Below are 19096 nucleotides of genomic sequence, written 5' to 3' on the forward strand. Positions count from 1 at the left end.
AAACCCCACGGGCTGCGATAATCGGGCCTAGACAGCCGCAGCCTTCGAATATGCCCGATTTTAGTTCAGGCATATTCAACACACCACCACATAACACACCACCACACACTGCAGGACGTTGTAAGATTGTCGTAAGGGGAAAACGGGGGCAAAAAAAGGGCTTTAGCTAGAACGCCAACATGCAGAAGCATTATCTGATGGTTCCTCCCCCTCCGGGCCGCAGTAAAATTGCCAAGTCTTGACCGGTCCGCGGTAATAAAAAGGTTGGGGACCACTGATCTACACCACAAAATGTATTAAGTAACACCTATATTACAAAATTTCAACCATTTTCCTCCTTTTTTTCTTTTACCAATGTGTCATAGATGTACGGAAGAAGATTAAGGCCACCGAAAAAAAAAGAATTCTGAGATTAAAGTCAGAATTCTGACTTTAATCTCAGAATTCTGACTTTAATCTCAGAATTCTGACTTTCTGACCTTAAACTCAGAATTCTGACTTTCTGACTTTAATCTCAGAATTCTGACTTTAATCTCAGAATTCTGACTTTCTGACCTTAAACTCAGAATTCTGACTTTCTGACTTTAATCTCAGAATTCTGACTTTAATCTCAGAATTCTGACTTTAATCTCAGAATTCTGACTTTAATCTCAGAATTCTGACTTTCTGACCTTAAACTTAGAATTCTGACTTTCTGACTTTAAACTCAGAATTCTTCTTGTTTTTTCGGTGACCCTAATCCCCTTCCGTATAGATGTGAGTGTGTGTGTGTGTGTGTGTTTTTTTTAACACTCACAATTACCTTAAAATTGTTTACTCACCACTTGACACTGCCTGTGTGCTTATCTAAGGGTTGGTAGAGTCTTATCAAAATGAATAAACTGATAACATTCAGATAACAACCGTGCAGAAATGCATTTTCCTTATTTTATTTCCCCCCTTCTTCTTCTGATTCAACTGAATCAGTACTTCCTCTGCAGGTGATCTATTTTGAAAGGGGCTTATTACACAGTGTGCAAAAGAGTGCGCTAATTATGTTGTAAAACTGTTCACTCTGCTGTTGTGTAGGAAAACCTTTTTTTTTTTTTTTTTTAAATCTCTCTCACTCAAACTCTCACTCCTCATTGTGATTCGGCTCCCTCTTTCTCTCCTTTATTCGCTGAGGGACTCTCCTCCCCTCTCCCTCCCCCTCTCTCCTCTCTTCCACCGTGCGTCAAATTCTCGACCCATGGTGCTCAGGCTCCCAGTTTCTCAGTTTCCCTCCAGGATGGGTTTCTTCACGTTCCTCGGGTCTGTTAAGAGCGACCTAATCCTCTTTTTAACTCCGTGCGCTCTCCTTCCTCTGCCTTTGGTGATCGGGACATCGGTATGTATACTCATTTGATGTGTCAGTAGATGGTGCATTGACTAATAAAACTGTTTCAAAGAAAAAAAAGAAAATGTCAGGACAGAAAGTTGTTTTGCTTTTCTTCTTTTTTTTTTTTTTTTTTTTTTTTTAGCAATTGAATGAATAAGAAATGTAGCAGAGATGCAATGGACAAGTTCTCTCTTCGTTTTTTGGGGGGGGGGTTGCACCTGTTGCTACGCACGAGCGCTGTGCACGAGGCTCCCGGAGGCTCCGCGGTGCACCCCACGGTCCTGTTGTTTTAACTTCGTATTTTTTTGTCAGCATCAGCTGTCAAGTGCAGCCGTGGGAACACGCAAAGTCAAAGGGGGTTCTGTCCACATGTGACAGGGACACACACACGGTCTACATGCATGTTGTGACAAGCAGGGATGGACTGTAGTAACGCGCAGCGGCCACAGGCAAGAACACAAATTAGTTTTGGACCAGCTAACACGCGCCGAACGCTTCTGAAAGCAACAGTGCAAAAACATTTGCAGTGTTTTAGTTGTTTAAATTGTCTGATTAACACGTAAAATAATATTACACTAATTCATACGTGCCGCTTGAAATAATAATAATAAAAAAAACAAATTATTGAAGGGTTACTTAAATGTGTTCAGTTATATGTTTAAGTTGGGAACAAAACTGCGAAGTTGTGAGAAGGCAAATGTCCATTTATGGACATTGAATTTTGGACTTTCTCCCAAAAGTCAATGTCTTGAGTCTAAAACTTTTAGTCCTTTATATGCGTTTTTGGTGTTTGACATTTTTAGGGTTTTAATTATATGAATGTTTGTAATGTTTGCAGGTGACACAAATATTTTTTGTAGTAATTTTACAAACCCCCCCCACAAAAAAACAAGTTACCTGATATTAAAGAAAGAGATAATTTGACACTGACAAGTTATCACTGAAACCACATAGAGCTCCTTCACTGACAGTCTGCTGCATCCTAAGTGCACAAAAGAGCATAACAGGAGATCCTTCCTCCCAGTAGCTGTTAGACTCTGTAACCATCACAGCTCCCAACAAACTCAGTATGTGCTTACATCCCTGCTGGTATTTGAACAGTTTAACAGCACATTATACTTCACTTTGTTTCTATATATTTATACATTTAATGAATTTTTATTTTTGTGTGACCTTACGTTCCTCAATGCTGCTGTTACACCTGGCATTCCCTAGGGGACAATAAAGGATATTTATTGTACAGATGTACGGGGAAACAGTTTTGCAAAACAAAAAAGTAAACCAAACATGAAGAAGCAGGATTCGGCTTTTATGCTCCTCTAATCTGGAGCAAACTTCCAAAAAACTGCTAAACTGCTGAAACACTGATTTTCCTTACGTCAAGTTTGGTTAGAGTTGCCTCCCATTAATTTAAAACTGGAAAATAGATTCACTCTGGTCTGGGTGGCAACTTTTCATTACTCTTTCATTTTTGCTTCGTCAGCTGTGATTTTTTAAAATTTTTCTATCATGTAAAGCACTTTGACTTGCCTTGTTGCAGAAATGTTCTGCACAAAATAAACTTGACCTGTGTGTGACCAGAAACAATAGAACACTCTGATCTTCACCCTTTGAACCATCATAACATCCAGTTTAAGTTGACATGACTTTGACTTTTACTACAAATGTTTGTAGCTTTTTATTGGTGACTTTTGTCTGAGGAGTTTTAAACCAAATTAGCCGTTGTATTGTAAAAAAATTATAAATTGTAAAAATATACCTGTTTTTTGGGGGGGGGGTTTACATGTCTTTATGGGGTTTTCTAAACAGGAGGCAGAATGTGCGTATGTGATCATCTTAATGGCGGTGTACTGGTGCACTGAGGTACTTCCACTGCCTGTGACATCACTTCTCCCAGCTGTCCTTTTCCCTTTGTTTGGCATAATGCAGTCTAAAGATGTAAGTCAAGCAACCGCCAGAAATCTGTTTTTGAAAAAAAGGATTAATTTGCCAGAAATTTGAATCAACTCCCATGTGATCTGCCGTTCCCAGGTGGGCATGCAGTACTTGAAGGACACCAACTTGCTGTTTGTGGGAGGCCTGCTGGTCGCCGTGGCGGTGGAGCACTGGAACTTGCACAAACGCATCGCTTTAAGGGTGCTGCTAATCGTCGGTGTGCGTCCGGCGCTGTGAGTAGCTTGCCGACAGACTCGCATCTGCCGTCTTAATCTTTCAGGCCTACATGTTCTTAGTTTATCTAATCGGCTGTCAGAAGAGCTATACTGAAGATAAGGACGCTGTGTTGAAGGTTTTTACTGCATCGTAAAACTCTGTGCCACTTTGTCACCTATGGCGATAAAACGCCTCCTGAGTTTATGACTTCAGTTCCAAACAACTTTGATTTTTCATTTTTTGTATTAATTTCGAGGCTAAATTCACCACCCAGTGTCTAGACGAGCTGCTAGTGCATCACAGGACACTCTTACTGTTTGTTTTTTTTTAATTTCTTTTTCTTCTTCTTTCTGCAAGGTTGATGCTGGGATTCATGGGTGTCACTGCGTTCTTGTCGATGTGGATCAGCAACACGGCTACCACGGCTATGATGGTGCCAATTGTCCAAGCAGTGTTGGATCAGCTCAACAACAGTGACAGAGAAGTGCCACAGATCATCAGTTCAGACGAGCATGTCCAGACATCAGACACTGACTGCAAGCCACCAGCGCAGACAGAAAAAGAGGCAGAGGGAAAAGGTGAGTGATTGTTAAATAGGGCGGTATTGTGTAAAATCGACTTTTTTTTTTTTTAGTTTACATCATCATACGAAGTTATTCCCTCGTCAAAAACATACCCGGAGCGTTGCCTTGATTGTTCCTCTTCGGAGCTGCAGCTTCCAAGCTTCTGTAACTGCCCCCACTCGGCTCCTACAGACTAGCCAGCAGCAATTGGCAAACACCAAGTGGAACTGCGCATCTGCTGAGCTCTTTATACAAGCTGCTCTAAGTTACTAGCGGAGCAATGTTGCAATGACTTCCTGAAGGCAGAATTGCAGGAAGAGCAGGAGTTTTCAAAGACAGAGGCCCTATTTAAAGGAGTCAAGATACAAAGAATAACATCTTTTATATACACAACATTTTCGAAGGCAGCATGGTAACTAATTGTGCTAGAAAATTGCACTATTTGGCCTGAAAGTGCATAACATGACCCCTTTGAATGTTTCAAGACAAGAAAAAAAAAGCATTCCATAATTACTGATGTATTGCTTTACCATACTGTTTCTTGTGAAGACACCTACATTAATGTAGTCTAACATTGCTTAGCATCAAATTCATTTTTTTTTTTTTTAAATCAGAGTTGGGCAGAACTCAACTCTATTTTCACTCAAAACTATTTTCACTCCTCCCTCTTTGTTTAAAGGCCCAGTGGTTGTGACTTTCTTAGATGACTCAGTCGAGGTTGCCAGGCACAAGGAGGCCATAGAGAGGCGAAGAATGGGTAAAGGGATGACCTTGTGTGTTTGTTACGCTGCCAGCATCGGAGGCACCGCCACGCTGACAGGAACTGGTCCCAATCTGGTGCTTATGGGACAAATGAACCAGTGAGTGCATCCTTATGATTTACAAGCTCGACTTTTTTTTTTTTTTTTTTTTTTTACACCACAGCTGACTCTGTTTCCATGTGTCTTAAAGGTTGTTTCCTGAAAATGAAGATGTGATTAACTTTGCCTCCTGGTTCGGATTTGCGTTCCCAAATATGATCCTCATGCTGACACTAGCCTGGCTCTGGCTGCAGTTTGTCTTCATGGGGTTCAAGTGAGTCTCTGACAGAAAATGTAACATCTTTCCTGCGTTAGCGCCACGTTTGACAGTAGAGACGACGTGAAAATTCTGACTCCCATGCGATTCCTCTAGTTTCAGGAAAACATGGGGCTGTGGGGCAGCCAAGACAGAAAAGGAGATTGCTGCATATAACGTGATCCGTGAGCAACACCGTCAGCTGGGGACCATGAGTTTCGGAGAGATAAGTGTGTTGAGTCTCTTCGTTTTGCTGGTAGTCCTTTGGTTCTCCAGAGATCCGGGTTTTGTTCGTGGCTGGGCTACAGAGCTAAACTCCACAGCAGAGTGTGTACTTGTGGTTTTCATTTCTGATTTTGCACATTTGCACAAATGTGTACATGAATGCAGTTGATGGCAGAATCTCCCTGGTCTTCTAACCTCGCAGATATGTGACAGATGCCACAGTAGCCATCTTTGTGGCCATCCTGCTCTTTGTCCTACCCTCTGTACCACCGCGATTCTGTTCACGCGGGGCTCGAAGTTTTGATATAAGTAAGGCATCATTCTAGAAAAAAACTAGTTAAAAGGAGGCCATTTCTGTAATGCTTTGTCTCTTGTGGGTGTTTTCATTCAATCTGTAGCCACAGAACAGACCTCTACCTCAACACCCCGACTCCTCACCTGGACAGTTGCCCAAAAGAAGGTGCCATGGGGCATTATACTTCTCCTTGGGGGTGGGTTTGCCCTCGCCAAAGGGAGTGAAGTAAGTAGCAAGAATAGTTACATTTCTATGTTATATTGTCACACACTGTTGTGTTAAGCTAGATTATGCTATTTACCCTTTGCAATTACCTCACCAAACGCCTTGACAGACATCAGAAGTGAAGGTCCACTCTTGTCTGTGGGAATGTCTTAAAATCCAGAAGTTTTGGAAGGTTGTTATTAGGTGTCTATCTGAATTGTTTAAGGTGAAAGTCCCATTAGAGGTTAAAATTTATGTTCAATGGAATTTAAACAATCACAGATGAAAACTAAATTGATAGACTACGGACTTCTTCAAACCGGAAGATCTATTGCATTAGGCTGGAGGAGCATGGACGCCCCCTCCCTGGGACTATGGAAGAAAGAAATGGCAAATTTGCTCAGACTGGAAAAACTAACATACATCGCCAAGGGAAACAGCGAGACTGTGAGAACCTCTGGGAGCCAAATATGAGGATCATAGGGACTGAAGGCGGAGCTTATTAATGGGTGTCTTAAATTGATGTCTTGACTACAGTTTCTATTTATATATTGTCTTGTTATTTTCCTCTGCCTTAATCTAAAGGGTCGTGTGTAATTTTGGAACAAAACAAATGCAGGTTTGAATGGTGAGTGCGTGAGTGAATGTAAGTCTGTATAAGTACATGTTTACAATGTTAAGTTTGTTGTTTGTGAGTTTGCTGTGTCCTAAAAGAGAAAATCCAATAAAATATATTGGGAAGAAGTGAAGGTCCAGAGTATTGAACAGAGTGACTGCAATTGTTTTCCCAAGTTATTTTTGCCAATACAGCACAAATATTAGCTCTACTTGTTCAAGTGGAGCTAATTTATCTGTGGACAGAGCACACCTAGCTGGGGCTCATCGACAGTGGGTTTATGGAGCTGACTTATAAGCATCCAAAAATCTAGTTGCTTACCAGTATTTTTTGATGGGGGTGGGGGGGGGGCATTCTCTCCATAGTAACTGATGATTAGACGCGTACCTTTCCCATAACGCAGTATCTGATTGCATCTTACCAATCTTATTTGGTTATGAAGTACATGAACCATAACCTTAGAATCGTCTTACTGTGAACATTGTCTACAACATTGTGAGCATCTAAACAACTTGAACCACTCAGTTTTAGTCACATCAAAACAGCACAACCTTCAAATTACTGAAATAATTTCATTTAAATCTAAAAATAAATGCTGTGTTGTATGTGACATACTGTGTTTTTATGGTTCGTTCAACTTTTTTTTTTAAAATGCAGATGAAACTCAGTCCCATCTCCCAAACAGCAGTGAATTTGGTCACCCTGTGTTGAAATGCATTGTATTGTGTCATGTTGTGTTGCACCTTAGCTTGACCTATGTCACGTTTTTCCTGCTCTCAGGTATCAGGGCTCTCAAAGTGGATGGGGAACCAAATGACTCCTCTGCAGAACATCCCTTCCTGGGGAATAGCTATCATTTTGTGCCTACTGATTGCTACTTTCACAGAGTGCACCAGCAATGTGGCGACTGCAACGCTGTTCCTACCTGTCTTAGCCTCAATGGTAAGAGCTATCACAGAGACAGTCACATGAGAAAATGGGGATCAACGTAAGAACTGGCTGGAGACATTAACTCATGCCCGACCGCAGTGGTTCAATTAAGTTAAGGTCCGAACTGGAGTTCCAGCACTCACATCGCTCCCAGTGAGAACTGGCCTACTTGGCAAGCTCTCTAGTTGGTTATTCAGGGTGACTATGTTCAGCTCTCCTCAGTGGGGCCCTCCTCCCATTAATAACCTGCCAAGTACACCAGGGCAGCCCACTGCCCTGTCTGGCTGTCACAAAGCACCTAAAGAATGACATTACTGTGCCTACTGGCTGACCACTTCACAGGATTACAAAGATCACGCCACAAAAGATAGTTTCTAATTGGAACAATGAAACTAATATCTATAAAAAGCAAAGCCAAGAATCTGTACCAAAAATGTGACTTGCGAAAGCATTAATACCCATTAAATTTTTTTTTTCTTTTTACATTTTGTCATGGTTAGTATGTTTTTATGTGGTAAATCAAAACAAAGTGGAAGGAACTAGACATAGCTTTTTGGAGGGTGGGGGGTTTGTTATAAAAATGTGAAATACTGTGATGTATAGAATTATTAACCATCCATTAATTGGAGGAAAGGAACACACCATAAAGACTGGAGATAAAGATGTGGTGTGAGGTTTAAAGCACTGAAATAAATTGACGTTTGTAGCTCAGTGTGTGTGTACTTCAAAATAATGATTCTAGGGTTGAATACCAATGGACGGCAGTCTTTTTGATGACTTTTTGTAAAAGAAAAAAAAAATAGAAAATGATCCAGTCGTTTCCTTCCTCTTCAAAACTATGTACTGATTTGTACCTGGCTCTCTCACAGATATTCCAAAAAGGAAATGATGAAGTTTGTGGTTTCAATCTGGAAAAACTGAAACCGTTATAGGAGAATGTATATTGTGTCACCGAATGTGCAAACTAGTTTTATGTAAAAATAGGGGGAATGAACAATTCAACCAGATAAGCAAAGCTGCAGCTTTGGAAATGAAAACCTGGAGTAATAATAATTTATGGTTCATTGCATTGTGTGCCATGATGTCAAGGAAATCTAGATGATTAAAACAAAATCTATTTACATAGACAAAACACTATCATTGCGGTGACCTGATATACAGTTTCAATGTGAAGTTTAGCTCTTTTCACCGTTTATTTTGAGAAACAGAAATTACGGTGCACTTGTTCCGAGCCTCTGTGCCTCGTGGCATGTAATTCAGAAGCAAATTCCACTCAGCAACGTTCCCCTCAGTTCCCAGCAGTCTGCCATTATCGCGAACACATGTAGCGCCTTTCTATTTTGGACGTCTTGACTCAGCACCAGGCCAGCACAGCAGGAATTACATCTTAATTATACCCACCTAATGAGAGTTTTCACTCCGGGCAGAACTGCACACATTTCATTCAGAGTTATGAGTCAATGATTGTGGTTGGAGGGGAAAAATAGCCAGATAGAGTAGCTGAGGATTATGCGATCACGTCTGTTTTCAGCGCAGCTTTAGAGTCTTAAAAACCTCTTTTGTGATTACTGCAGTCTCAGTCCATTGGAATCAACCCGCTGTATGTCATGGTGCCCTGCACTCTGAGCGCCTCGTTCGCCTTCATGCTGCCCGTCGCCACCCCTCCCAACGCCATAGTCTTCTCTTATGGACACCTGAAGGTTGCTGACATGGTGAGTAGGGCGGTTGATTGTGGGGGTTATTTTGTAAATGATATGCTGAATCTGATGATGCCATGACTTTTCCTGCTGCTGTTATACAATTAGGACAGAGGAACCCGTATTTAATGTCGTCTATAGTTGCAGCCCAAGCGGTTTTTTAAACATGTGGTGAAAAGCTTATGTGTTTCCCAGAACCAAACCGATAAAAGATTAGAACTAAGTCTGATAAAACAATTTTTGTGACATCTTGTAAGTAAATGTAGTTTAAAAGGAAATAATTACCCTAACGTTTGTGCCCGTGTCTCCTTCCAAGCGTGTGGGAGACACTATGCTGAATACTGCAAATGAGAAGGACCTATGCCAGGGTAGCCTGGTAAAAAAGCAGCCCCTTGTTTTACCCTTCGCTTCGTACAGAGTCTGGTCGCTTCGTACAGAGTCTGGGCTCTCGGCTATTGAGAAATGATCGCTTCCTGGAGGCGTGGACTGTGTTGAGTTTTTGAATTCTACCCAATGGGTAGCCTTTGCCCGTGACATGTTCAATGCTCCATTTCGACTCCAAGAAGCTTACCGAAAATTGCCTGCGCTGCAGACGGCCGTCCTCCTCTGTGAAGAGAGAAGTGCCGAGCCGAGCAAGATGGCTGTTAATGTTAATTCAACATTTGGAGGCGTAGCCAACACGGACAGAACGACTTCGTTCACTTCCACCTCTGCCATTGCTGAATGCACAGGTAGACAGGTACTAGTCTAAAAACCGCGCAAAAAAACCTGACAACAATGTCATTCACGGCTTCTGCTTCTGTTTGCTAATTTGCCTGGTTGGCACTCATTTCTCAAGAGCCCAGACCCTCTACAAAATGATCATACAAAGCGAAGCGTAGGACATAAGTCTGCTGTTTACGTCCTGCGTTCTCATTTGTCCTCAGGGAACTCTACACACCATAAAATTGAAAGAGGACATACTTTATTTTTTTTACCATTTTTAGCCAATGGAAACTTTTATGTGAGGGAGATAAGTTGTTTTTTTTTTTTTTTTTACTGTTTGAAATGAGTTTTATCGAGCTAACCCGTATAGCGGCCACTCAGCGGACAGTTTTGACAAACTGTCACTGAACCGAAAGCCTTCAATAAATTGAACAGAGCAATATTTCCAGATCTACTGACTAGCAAGTAAATAAAGCACACCTTTTAAAAAAAGGTATTTGTATGTATTTTTGTCCCCAACAGGCTAAGGCTGGGATAGTTATGAACATTATCGGCATCGTTTGCGTTACACTGGCCATCAACACCTGGGGCAAGGCGATGTTTCACCTGGACACTTTCCCTGCCTGGGCCAACGTCACAGGCGTCTGAACGACTTCTGCCATCACACACCATCTATGCACGCCCTCCTCCCCCAGACCCCGTCCTCGGGTGACAAACACCTGAAACCAGATTGAAAGCCTGGGACCAAACAGTGAGCTTCATGTGTTGTATTGCTGTCTGGATTTTATGAGTGTTTTGTGACGGAAAGTGGAGGGGAATGTGGCTGGAAAAGACACATGTCAATATTTATACATCACAATGAAGACATACTTGAATGAAAGCCCCTGATTGCCTTAAATTACACGACACAAACCAAATGCTGTCTACTAACTTAAAACCAGGAAATATGAATTATCCCAGCAGCTAGTTCTGGTGGAGTAATTGAAAACAAACCTAATATTTTGTAAAAGGCATTGAATTTTTTCCAGTTTTTCTTTTGCAAACGTAGCCAGATGTTTTTAGAAACTCTTTATTTTGAACATACTGTTTATACAGTACAGACCAAAAGTTTGGACACACCTTTTAATTCGATGAGTTTCCTTTATTTTCATGACTATTGACATTGTAGATTCTCACTGAAGGCATCAAAACTATGAATAACACATGTGGAAATATGCACTAAACAAAAAAGTGTAAAACAACTGAAAATACCCCTTATATTCTAGTTTCTTCAAAGTAGCAACCTTTTGCTGTGAGTACTGCTTTGCACACACTCTGCATTTTCTTGATGAGCTTCAAGAGGTCGTCACCTGAAATGGTTTTCACTCCATAGGTCAACCTGCCCTGTCAGGTTAATAAGTGGGATTTCTTGCCTTATAAATAGTCATGAAAATAAAGAAAACCCATTGAATTAGAAAGGTGCGTCCAAACTTTTGGTCTGTACTGTACATGGTCTTGCAAAATTATTAAAACAGCTTGAGCTTTTGTCACATAACCACAAACGTCAATGTTTTAAAGTTGGATTTTTTTTTTGTTAGATTGAAACAAAGTATCACGTAATATTTGAAGTCAAATGAAAATGCAACGCGGTGTTTAATTTTTGCTCTGATTCTGGGAAGTGTGGAGTGCACAGATCACATTCTGATCTGTGGGGTGTGTCTCTGTCCTCTAAACAACTGAACAGTTCTGCTTATACTAAGAACGCATTATTGATGTATATACTGAACATATATATGTGCCATACTTTTATAACTATGTATATTTTTCCCTCCATACTGCAGTTGTTTCCTACTGTGTGATGATCTATCAAAGAAAACGTTTGTGGCTGTGATATGACAAAATCTAAAATTGTTAGAGATATTAATACTGTTGCAAGGCACTGTAATTTATTCTCAAGGAAGCATTGCGTACTTAATGTTTTTTTTATGAAGTTCACTAAGCAAATTTTCCTGTTTTATTACTTATACGGCCTGACAACCTTATTCTTCTTTCTCTTCTAACTTGGAATTTACACTGAAAAGTCTGCACACGTTTTTATTGATGGTGTATATAAATTTCCCCCAATGAGACCAAATGTAATATTAAAATTCCGTTTTTACATGTAAATAAATTTCACATAATATTCAAGACACTGTGACGAGAACAATTCAACTTTATAAGCACTTTTTAAAATACAGGCGTCTATCAAATGCTGTATCTCCAGTACTGTTAAATACATTTTTGGCATCTGATTTTGCCACCTTCCTTTAAATTAGTACATATTTATCTCATTGTAATTGTGATTTTGATTTAAAAAACGAAAAAAACAAAAAACACTTTCACATTGTATTTGCGCACAGTGGTTTTATACATATTTTGCACAGGAAATAAAACAAAATGAACAAAGAAACCTTTGAGTCTTTCTTAGCTTGCAAATTTATGTCGATTTGTCAATTTCAATCTAATTTAAATCCATGATCTGTGCAGTCTGATCGGATCGAAATTAATCTTTTGTTTTTACAGCAAGCTGTTGACTGTTTTCGTCCCTCCAGAGACTTTTCCCACAACACCGAGGCTTAAATTGGACAGGGATGATGAGAAACAAAACTCAGCCGAGTCACCGCCGACTTATCGTCCAAAACAAAACATAATCTCACTTTTATCATCCTCTGCCGTTTCTCAACCTTACACGACAATTATCCGTGTTTTAAAGCGCCCAGCTGTGTCTCCGCGTCTTGCTAACTGACCTCTTGTCTCAAGCACAAATCAGACGTAATCCTGTAAACGCCGTGTGGAAAACCACGATCATCCTGGACTGAAGCGCCACACCTCATGTATGCAGGCGAGCCGTCATGTGTCATTGTGCTGCTGGGAGACGTTGTGTAAGCCCAGAGTCAAAGCAGCAATATAGTGCTCCATTGTTTTGCGTCATAAACATTATGGGCTCAAAGATGACATTTCATTTGGGTTTTACGGTCCCATTTCACCCCCTTTGGTCATTTACACCAGGCACGTGCAGGGGGGGGGGGGCTTGAGCCCCTGCCCCCTTTTATTATTGATGCCCCTAGTGTCCTTTTTGAGTTTGTTTGTTTTTTCAAAATACATTTTTTAAAAATTTTTTATTTTTAATCTGTATGTCAGAAGGCCTGCTTGTGCCCCTCAGCAATAATATTTTGCTAAATATAATAATTTAGTAAAAATAAACTAGTCTGGCTGCCCTCAGTCCAATAATGACTCTCAGAGCCTCCATGTTGTTCAGACTCCGGGTCCAAGGTGAGGAGGGGGGCGGATCTGTGTCCTCTAACTATTAAATTATGGGCAAGAATATTTTTTCATACTCTGGTTTGTGAATAAAAACTTAGTAGGTCTGATGTTGACGTTAGAAAAACTGTTTCTATTTACATTTTCATAATCGTCCTCGCAATAGCGGGACAAAACCCGCCTCACCCATAAACTCAGAAATGCTTCGGCTGCAGAGAAACTTCTGACTTTAACTTCATCATTCTGCTAAAGGCCCGGTTCACTACAGGCAGCTTGAGTCGGTTCCACCGACAGATAGAAAGAATATCTGATTTATATCAGACATCCTGATATAAAGACACGGTACCGACTGTCACCGCGAGTCGCAACGCAGCTCAAAGCCCCGGTATCACCTGGTACCACCTGGTACCACCTGATACCACCTGGTACCACCTGCTCTCTGTTCTCTCTGCTTCTCCTTAACGTTTCTACCAGGCGGGTTAAAGCCGCTGCTGACAGGATCTGGGCTGGAGGTTCTGGGCTGTAAATAGAAGTTACTGCAGAACCTCAAGTGTTAAAGGAAGATTCGACCCAATTAGAGTCACAAAATAAACATCAGAGAAAATATTGAAGCAATAATTAGAACCGCAGCAAAAAGCCAAACATGAATCAAAATGTCTCCAAAGCATCGGAGGACTGACATAGAGGCCACCGGGGGATTCCAGGTGGATTCCAGGTAGATTCCAGGTGGATTCCAGGTAGATTCCAGGTGGATTCCAGAGATGCTCATTGCAGCAGTTGTCCCTCCAGGGCCGGCCCAAGGTAACATGGGGCCTTAGACAGAACCCCTCTCCCCCCGAAACCCTTCCTAGCATCACTAACATGTTTAAATCTAGATCAGGTGAATCTGTGAGAGGGAGACCAGGTTTATTGGCTGAATCTAAAATCAGTCACTGATTATTGGTTATTGGCTGTGATGTATTTGTGAACAAACCCAATTCAAACACAAAGATTACACCCTATTGTAGCCATGGTAACACAACAATCAAACTATCAAGATGATTCTTTAAACTTTTACAAAGTAAACGTCCTAATTAAATCCTAAATGTATTTATTTTTCTCAGCTGAATGTATTAAATAAAATTTAATAACATTGTAATTCTCTATAAATGATGCTACAGGTTTAGATCTATGGTCTGTGTTACAATTAAACCATTTCTAGGGGCCACTGAATGTCTGGAGGCCCCTGAGTGTCTGGAGGCCCCTGAGTGTCTGGAGGCCCCTGAATGGCCCCTACCAGCAGCTACTGAGTTTTCTTTGCCTTGATATCTCAGTCTTCAGAGGTTTAACATCAAACTATTATATAGTTTTAACCCCTTTGAGCTTTTTGGATCTATAAATCAGTCTGCAGCCAAGTTGTTCTAGAGGTTAAATAGATATTATTAGGGCTTCATTAGTAAAATAGCAGCAAATTAGCTTATTTCATAACTTCATAACCTTTGACCTTCTCTCCTCTGGTCTGTTTAACAGCTACAGTCTCAGATCAGCTCAGACCTCCAGGACTGTCAGCAGCACAAACAGAAACTTTATACCTGTTGGGGAAAATATAGACTAGATTTGCTTTGCATTGTCCCCACATGATGGCAATGATATAGTAGGATCCAATTAGATTCTTGATCAATATGGTTCTTGCTATGTTGTTGTACGGAGTTTTTGTTCAATGTGCCATTTTTTAGATTTGAGCCCCGGCCCCTCCAAAGGTCTCTGCACGGCCCTGATTTACACCGTTTCTCTCCTTGGAGCGATTAACCTAAATAGAATTTGCTCAGGTTTTTATGAACACAAAGAAGTGTTTATTTTTTTAAATCATGTAATGTGAAAAGTGTGGCGTGTAGTCGCAATAAGAAATTAATCAATTAGGCATGAATTAAAATGAGCTCGATAATTTCCACTGTGATGATTAAGATTTTTTTTGAAGCGCAATTTTGCTTGCATAGATTTCATAATCCATTTTATTTACGGTTTTGGTTCTAAGTGGTTTTTATTTCCACTTTATTTTTTGGTTGTGTTTTATTTTGGATATTTAAAATGATCTTCCTGTTAGAAAAATAAAGTCAACTGGTCGTTGAGAGGGGCGAACTTGCATTATCATGCCATGGTCAATGACATAAAATGATCCCAAAACAACAATATTATTGTTTATTGCTAGGAAAACTCAAACTATTTATCGTGCAGCAAATCTTTTTCATGGTGACAGGCCTATCTCTGATGGCCTGTTTTTTAATAATAAAATACAGGCCATCAGACCTTTGAAACATGGTGGAAGAAGAGATCCAAGGATATACCTTTCTCCATTTGGTGCTGGGAAGATGGATGGAGAAAATGCAGGATAATCGTGAAAGAAAACCTGTTAGAGGTTCTGAAGGTTTTGAGAGTGGGTCAAGCTGGACAAAGACACTAAACAAACAACCAGAGCTGCAATGGGAACGTTATCACCGAGCCATTCAAGCGTTAGAATGGCCCAGTCAAGACCCAAATCGAGCTGAGGAGCTGTGGCAAGGATTGCTGTACACAGACTCTGTGTATCCCATCTCAGTTAGAGCTACCTTCTGAAGCAGAGTGGTCTCCTGCTGTAGAAAGAGACATTAGCAATGTGCTCCAAGTAAATTTCGGCAACAAGGGAGTTCAAAGTGCCCTGCACCTTAAAAACATCATACAGTAACCAAGAAAATCAATGTCTCAGCATCTTTGCAGTTTTCTGGAAGTTTGTTCCAGATTTGTGGCGCATAGGAGCTGAACGCTGCTCCTCCATGTTTGGTTCTGGGGATGCAGAGCAGAACCAGAAGACCCGAGAGATCTGCTGGAAGGTTGATACAACAACAGCAGATCTTTTATGTATGTAAGTCGTTCAGTGATTTATAAACTATCAACAGTATTTTAAAGTCTATTCTCTGAGCTGCAGGGAGCCAGTGGAAGGACTTCAGTGACGTGCTCCATCTTCCAGGTTTTAGTGACGACGACGTCAGCAGCAGCTGTGCTGTCTTGATTTTCCTCGGCTGACCCGTGAAGACACCGCTGCAGTAATCAATGCGACCAAAAGATGAACGCCACCTGACTTTCCTGAACTTGCAGCAAACTTGAAAACTCTCGTATACGACAGAAAAACTGCACCTGACCTCGCCGCTGGCAATGTGCTCACAGAAAACATGAATGTAAGGGTTACAAAAAAAACCACCCAAAAGTTCTGAGCTCTTTGCTGTTGGACAATTATCAGACGGTCGTCGTCTAACGAGCGCTCGAGTGCAAAGAGTCGTTCAGACCGCTGTGATCCCGGGTCCCAATCAGGAAGAATGCTTATGTAATTACAGTGCCTTTCTCTTTCTTTACCGCCTCTGTGCCACCCACTCATTATCCAATTCCAACACATCCCTATGTATTATAGTCCACTCTATTGGCTAAATATACACGGATGGCTTTGAACTCCTGCTTGCTTTGATTGGATTTCAAGCAGCTGAGCTGACATAAGCAAAAAAACAACAACCGCTTTTTGTAAACTCAAAATGACTCAATGAAGAATTCCTGTTTAGTTGCAGAGTAAGCGAGGAGCTAGCTTAATAAGTGACCACAAGCGTTTTTTTTGTTTCATGCACCTGTCTTGTATTTTAAAAGTATCTTTGCAAAGAGGATGCTTTGGAGCCACGTTAGCCTTCCCGTCTCCGCTGTATCGGTTACGCCCGGGCACAATGCGCCGCTTGTGTGATAGAAATCAATCCTCTTCTGAGGATAAAGACGTTTGTGGAAACACGGGCCTCTCTTAGCAATCGGAGAGCCCAAATTAGAGGCTAAAACATCCAAGGGCCAGGACAGAGAGTCTTTCTTCCTTTGTCTGCCAGGGGGCCAAAGTACATTCATGAACATCCTTCCAGCTAATGTTCCTTTTATAATCATTTACCTTGATGGGATTCTTGGCAAATTATTACACATTAATAGGCCTTAAGTAACAGATGAAAACCATGAATACTCACAAAGACAAATACAATAAAGAAAAAATAAAAGTGCTCAAAAACCTTTGATTTCGTTGGTATAGGATTATTCTGTTTAGACGTCCAGCATAACGGCTTATGCGTTATCGCCACAAGGGAACACAGAGTGAGATTTATGGATATTGTTTTTACCAAAACATGCAGATTTTTCTTTAAACAGCGTCACCAATAAAACCATGAGGAATGCAAACTGTTTAAAATGATCTCCGTCTTTACAAACTTCAGCCATCTTTTTTGTTTTTTGTTGTTAAGGCATAAGTGGAATATTAAGCTGTTATGCAATATATGCTAAAAGCAGAGGCTATGTCCTGCACTATTGCGTTTTAGTGCTTTAATAATATTTCTGTTTTTGTCTCTTATTTGTTCTGGTTAAAATTTGCTATTAAATTTTAAGCGTAGAACCAGAGACCTGTCAGTTCTTTGTCATAGACATAAACTTGCAGGTGTCGAGTTTTTTCCCTCCCACTGCTCAACTCTACTCAGTTTGAAAGTACGGGTCACTACAGGTCAGTTCAATTAAATTTAGTTCACTTCAACTCGACTCAGTTTAGTCTGATTCAAATTTATACAGCCTACTCAAAGTAGATTGAAATTCTATTCTCTAAAATTAAGTTGAATTCTGCAACACAGAATGAATTTCAATCCAATTAATTTTTTCCATCAGTTTAGCGTAGTTTGGTTTATTTCAGTAAATAAATGTACTTTAATCAAAATGAATTTCCCCACAGAGCTTAATTAAACTGAATTCAATTCAATTCAAGTCAGTTCAGTTTATTGTATGGCCCCTAAGTGAACAACAAATGTCATCAAGATAGATAGATAGATAGCATTTATTGTCATTGAACAGAATTCAACAAAATTTCCATTGCAGCTCCCGTGCAAAAGGTCAAATATATACAGTATAAATAAGCAAACACACAATAATAATAATGACAATATATGCAACTAAATTAACTAAAGGCACTCAACCACACCAAAGAAGTAGCAGCAGGTCCAATTATGGCAAAGTACAGATGATGTGACAGTGCAAAGTGCAGAACAATATGGCTGTGTGGGGGTGGGGGATATGTATGTGTGACTGCGAGGTTATGATATGTGTGGGAGGGGGGGGCGGCAGGGAGTAATGGCTCTGACGGCTGTGGGGAAGAAACTGTTTCTCAGTCTATTTGTTGTAGTCCGTATATTCCTGTACCGCTTGCCTGATGGCAGCGGCACAAACAGTCTGTGGCCCGGGTGGCTGGAATCCATCGCTATGGATCCAGCTCTCTTCTTGACCCGGTCTGTGTAAATGGAGTCCAGGTCTTGGAGGGGGCATCCCACAATGCCTTGTGCTGTTCTCACCACCCGTGTCAGTTGTTTCCTCTCCAGTGCTGTGCAGCTACCATACCACACAGTCATGTTGAGGCAGAGGATGCTCTCGATCATCGCCCTGTAAAAGTTCACGAGCAGCCGTGAGGAAAGTCCAGCCCGTCTCAGTTTCCTGAGGAAGAAGAGCCTTTGTTGTGCTTTCTTCACCAGGTGGGAGGTGTTTGTGTTCCAGGAGAGGTCAGAAGTGATGTGGAGGCCCAGGAACTTGATGTTGTCCACACGTTCCACCACTTCTCCATCTATGAGAAGGGGAGTGTGAGCCGTCCTCCTGGACCTTCTGTAATCCACAATGACCTCTTTGGTCTTCCCTGTGTTCAGCACCAAGTTGTTGGCTGAACACCACTGAGTGAGCTGCAGAATCTCCTCTCTGTAGTGGGTCTCGTTGTTGTCTGAAATGAGACCCACTACTGTTGTGTCGTCCGCGTACTTCACGACTGTGTTGGTGGGGTGGATGGCCACGCAGTCGTGTGTAAACAGGGTGAAGAGAGCTGGGCTGAGCACACAGCCCTGCGGCGTGCCTGTGTTGAGGACCAGTGGGGACGATGTTGAGCCACTTATTCTCACCACCTGAGGCCTGTTGGTGAGGAAGTCTCTGATCCAGTGGCACAGTGAAGCGGGCAGCCCCACC

General features: G+C 41.2%; 1 protein-coding gene across 1 annotated transcript; it reads left to right on the plus strand.

Annotated features, from left to right (window-relative positions):
* Positions 1-1228: 1228 nt before the first annotated feature.
* On the plus strand, positions 1229-10809 carry slc13a5b (solute carrier family 13 member 5b). Its single transcript, XM_028044563.1, has 12 exons — positions 1229-1366; positions 3167-3295; positions 3389-3525; positions 3866-4086; positions 4751-4931; positions 5023-5145; positions 5245-5454; positions 5555-5661; positions 5751-5872; positions 7248-7409; positions 8972-9109; positions 10322-10809. The coding sequence occupies exons 1-12, from the start codon at positions 1229-1231 to the stop codon at positions 10445-10447; spliced, it is 1794 nt and encodes a 597-aa protein (XP_027900364.1). The 3' UTR covers positions 10448-10809.
* The last annotated feature ends 8287 nt before the right edge of the window (positions 10810-19096 follow it).

This window comes from Xiphophorus couchianus, chromosome 18 (genome assembly GCF_001444195.1).
Source record: "Xiphophorus couchianus chromosome 18, X_couchianus-1.0, whole genome shotgun sequence".
Taxonomy (NCBI): domain Eukaryota; kingdom Metazoa; phylum Chordata; class Actinopteri; order Cyprinodontiformes; family Poeciliidae; genus Xiphophorus; species Xiphophorus couchianus.

Bases quoted from the DNA above. Each gene is read 5' to 3' on its own strand.
- slc13a5b (XM_028044563.1), top strand. From the start codon at position 1,229: ATGGTGCTCAGGCTCCCAGTTTCTCAGTTTCCCTCCAGGATGGGTTTC. The intron at 7,410-8,971 runs GTAAGAGCTATC...TGATTACTGCAG, and splicing joins TACCTGTCTTAGCCTCAATG to TCTCAGTCCATTGGAATCAA. The intron at 9,110-10,321 runs GTGAGTAGGGCG...TGTCCCCAACAG, and splicing joins ACCTGAAGGTTGCTGACATG to GCTAAGGCTGGGATAGTTAT.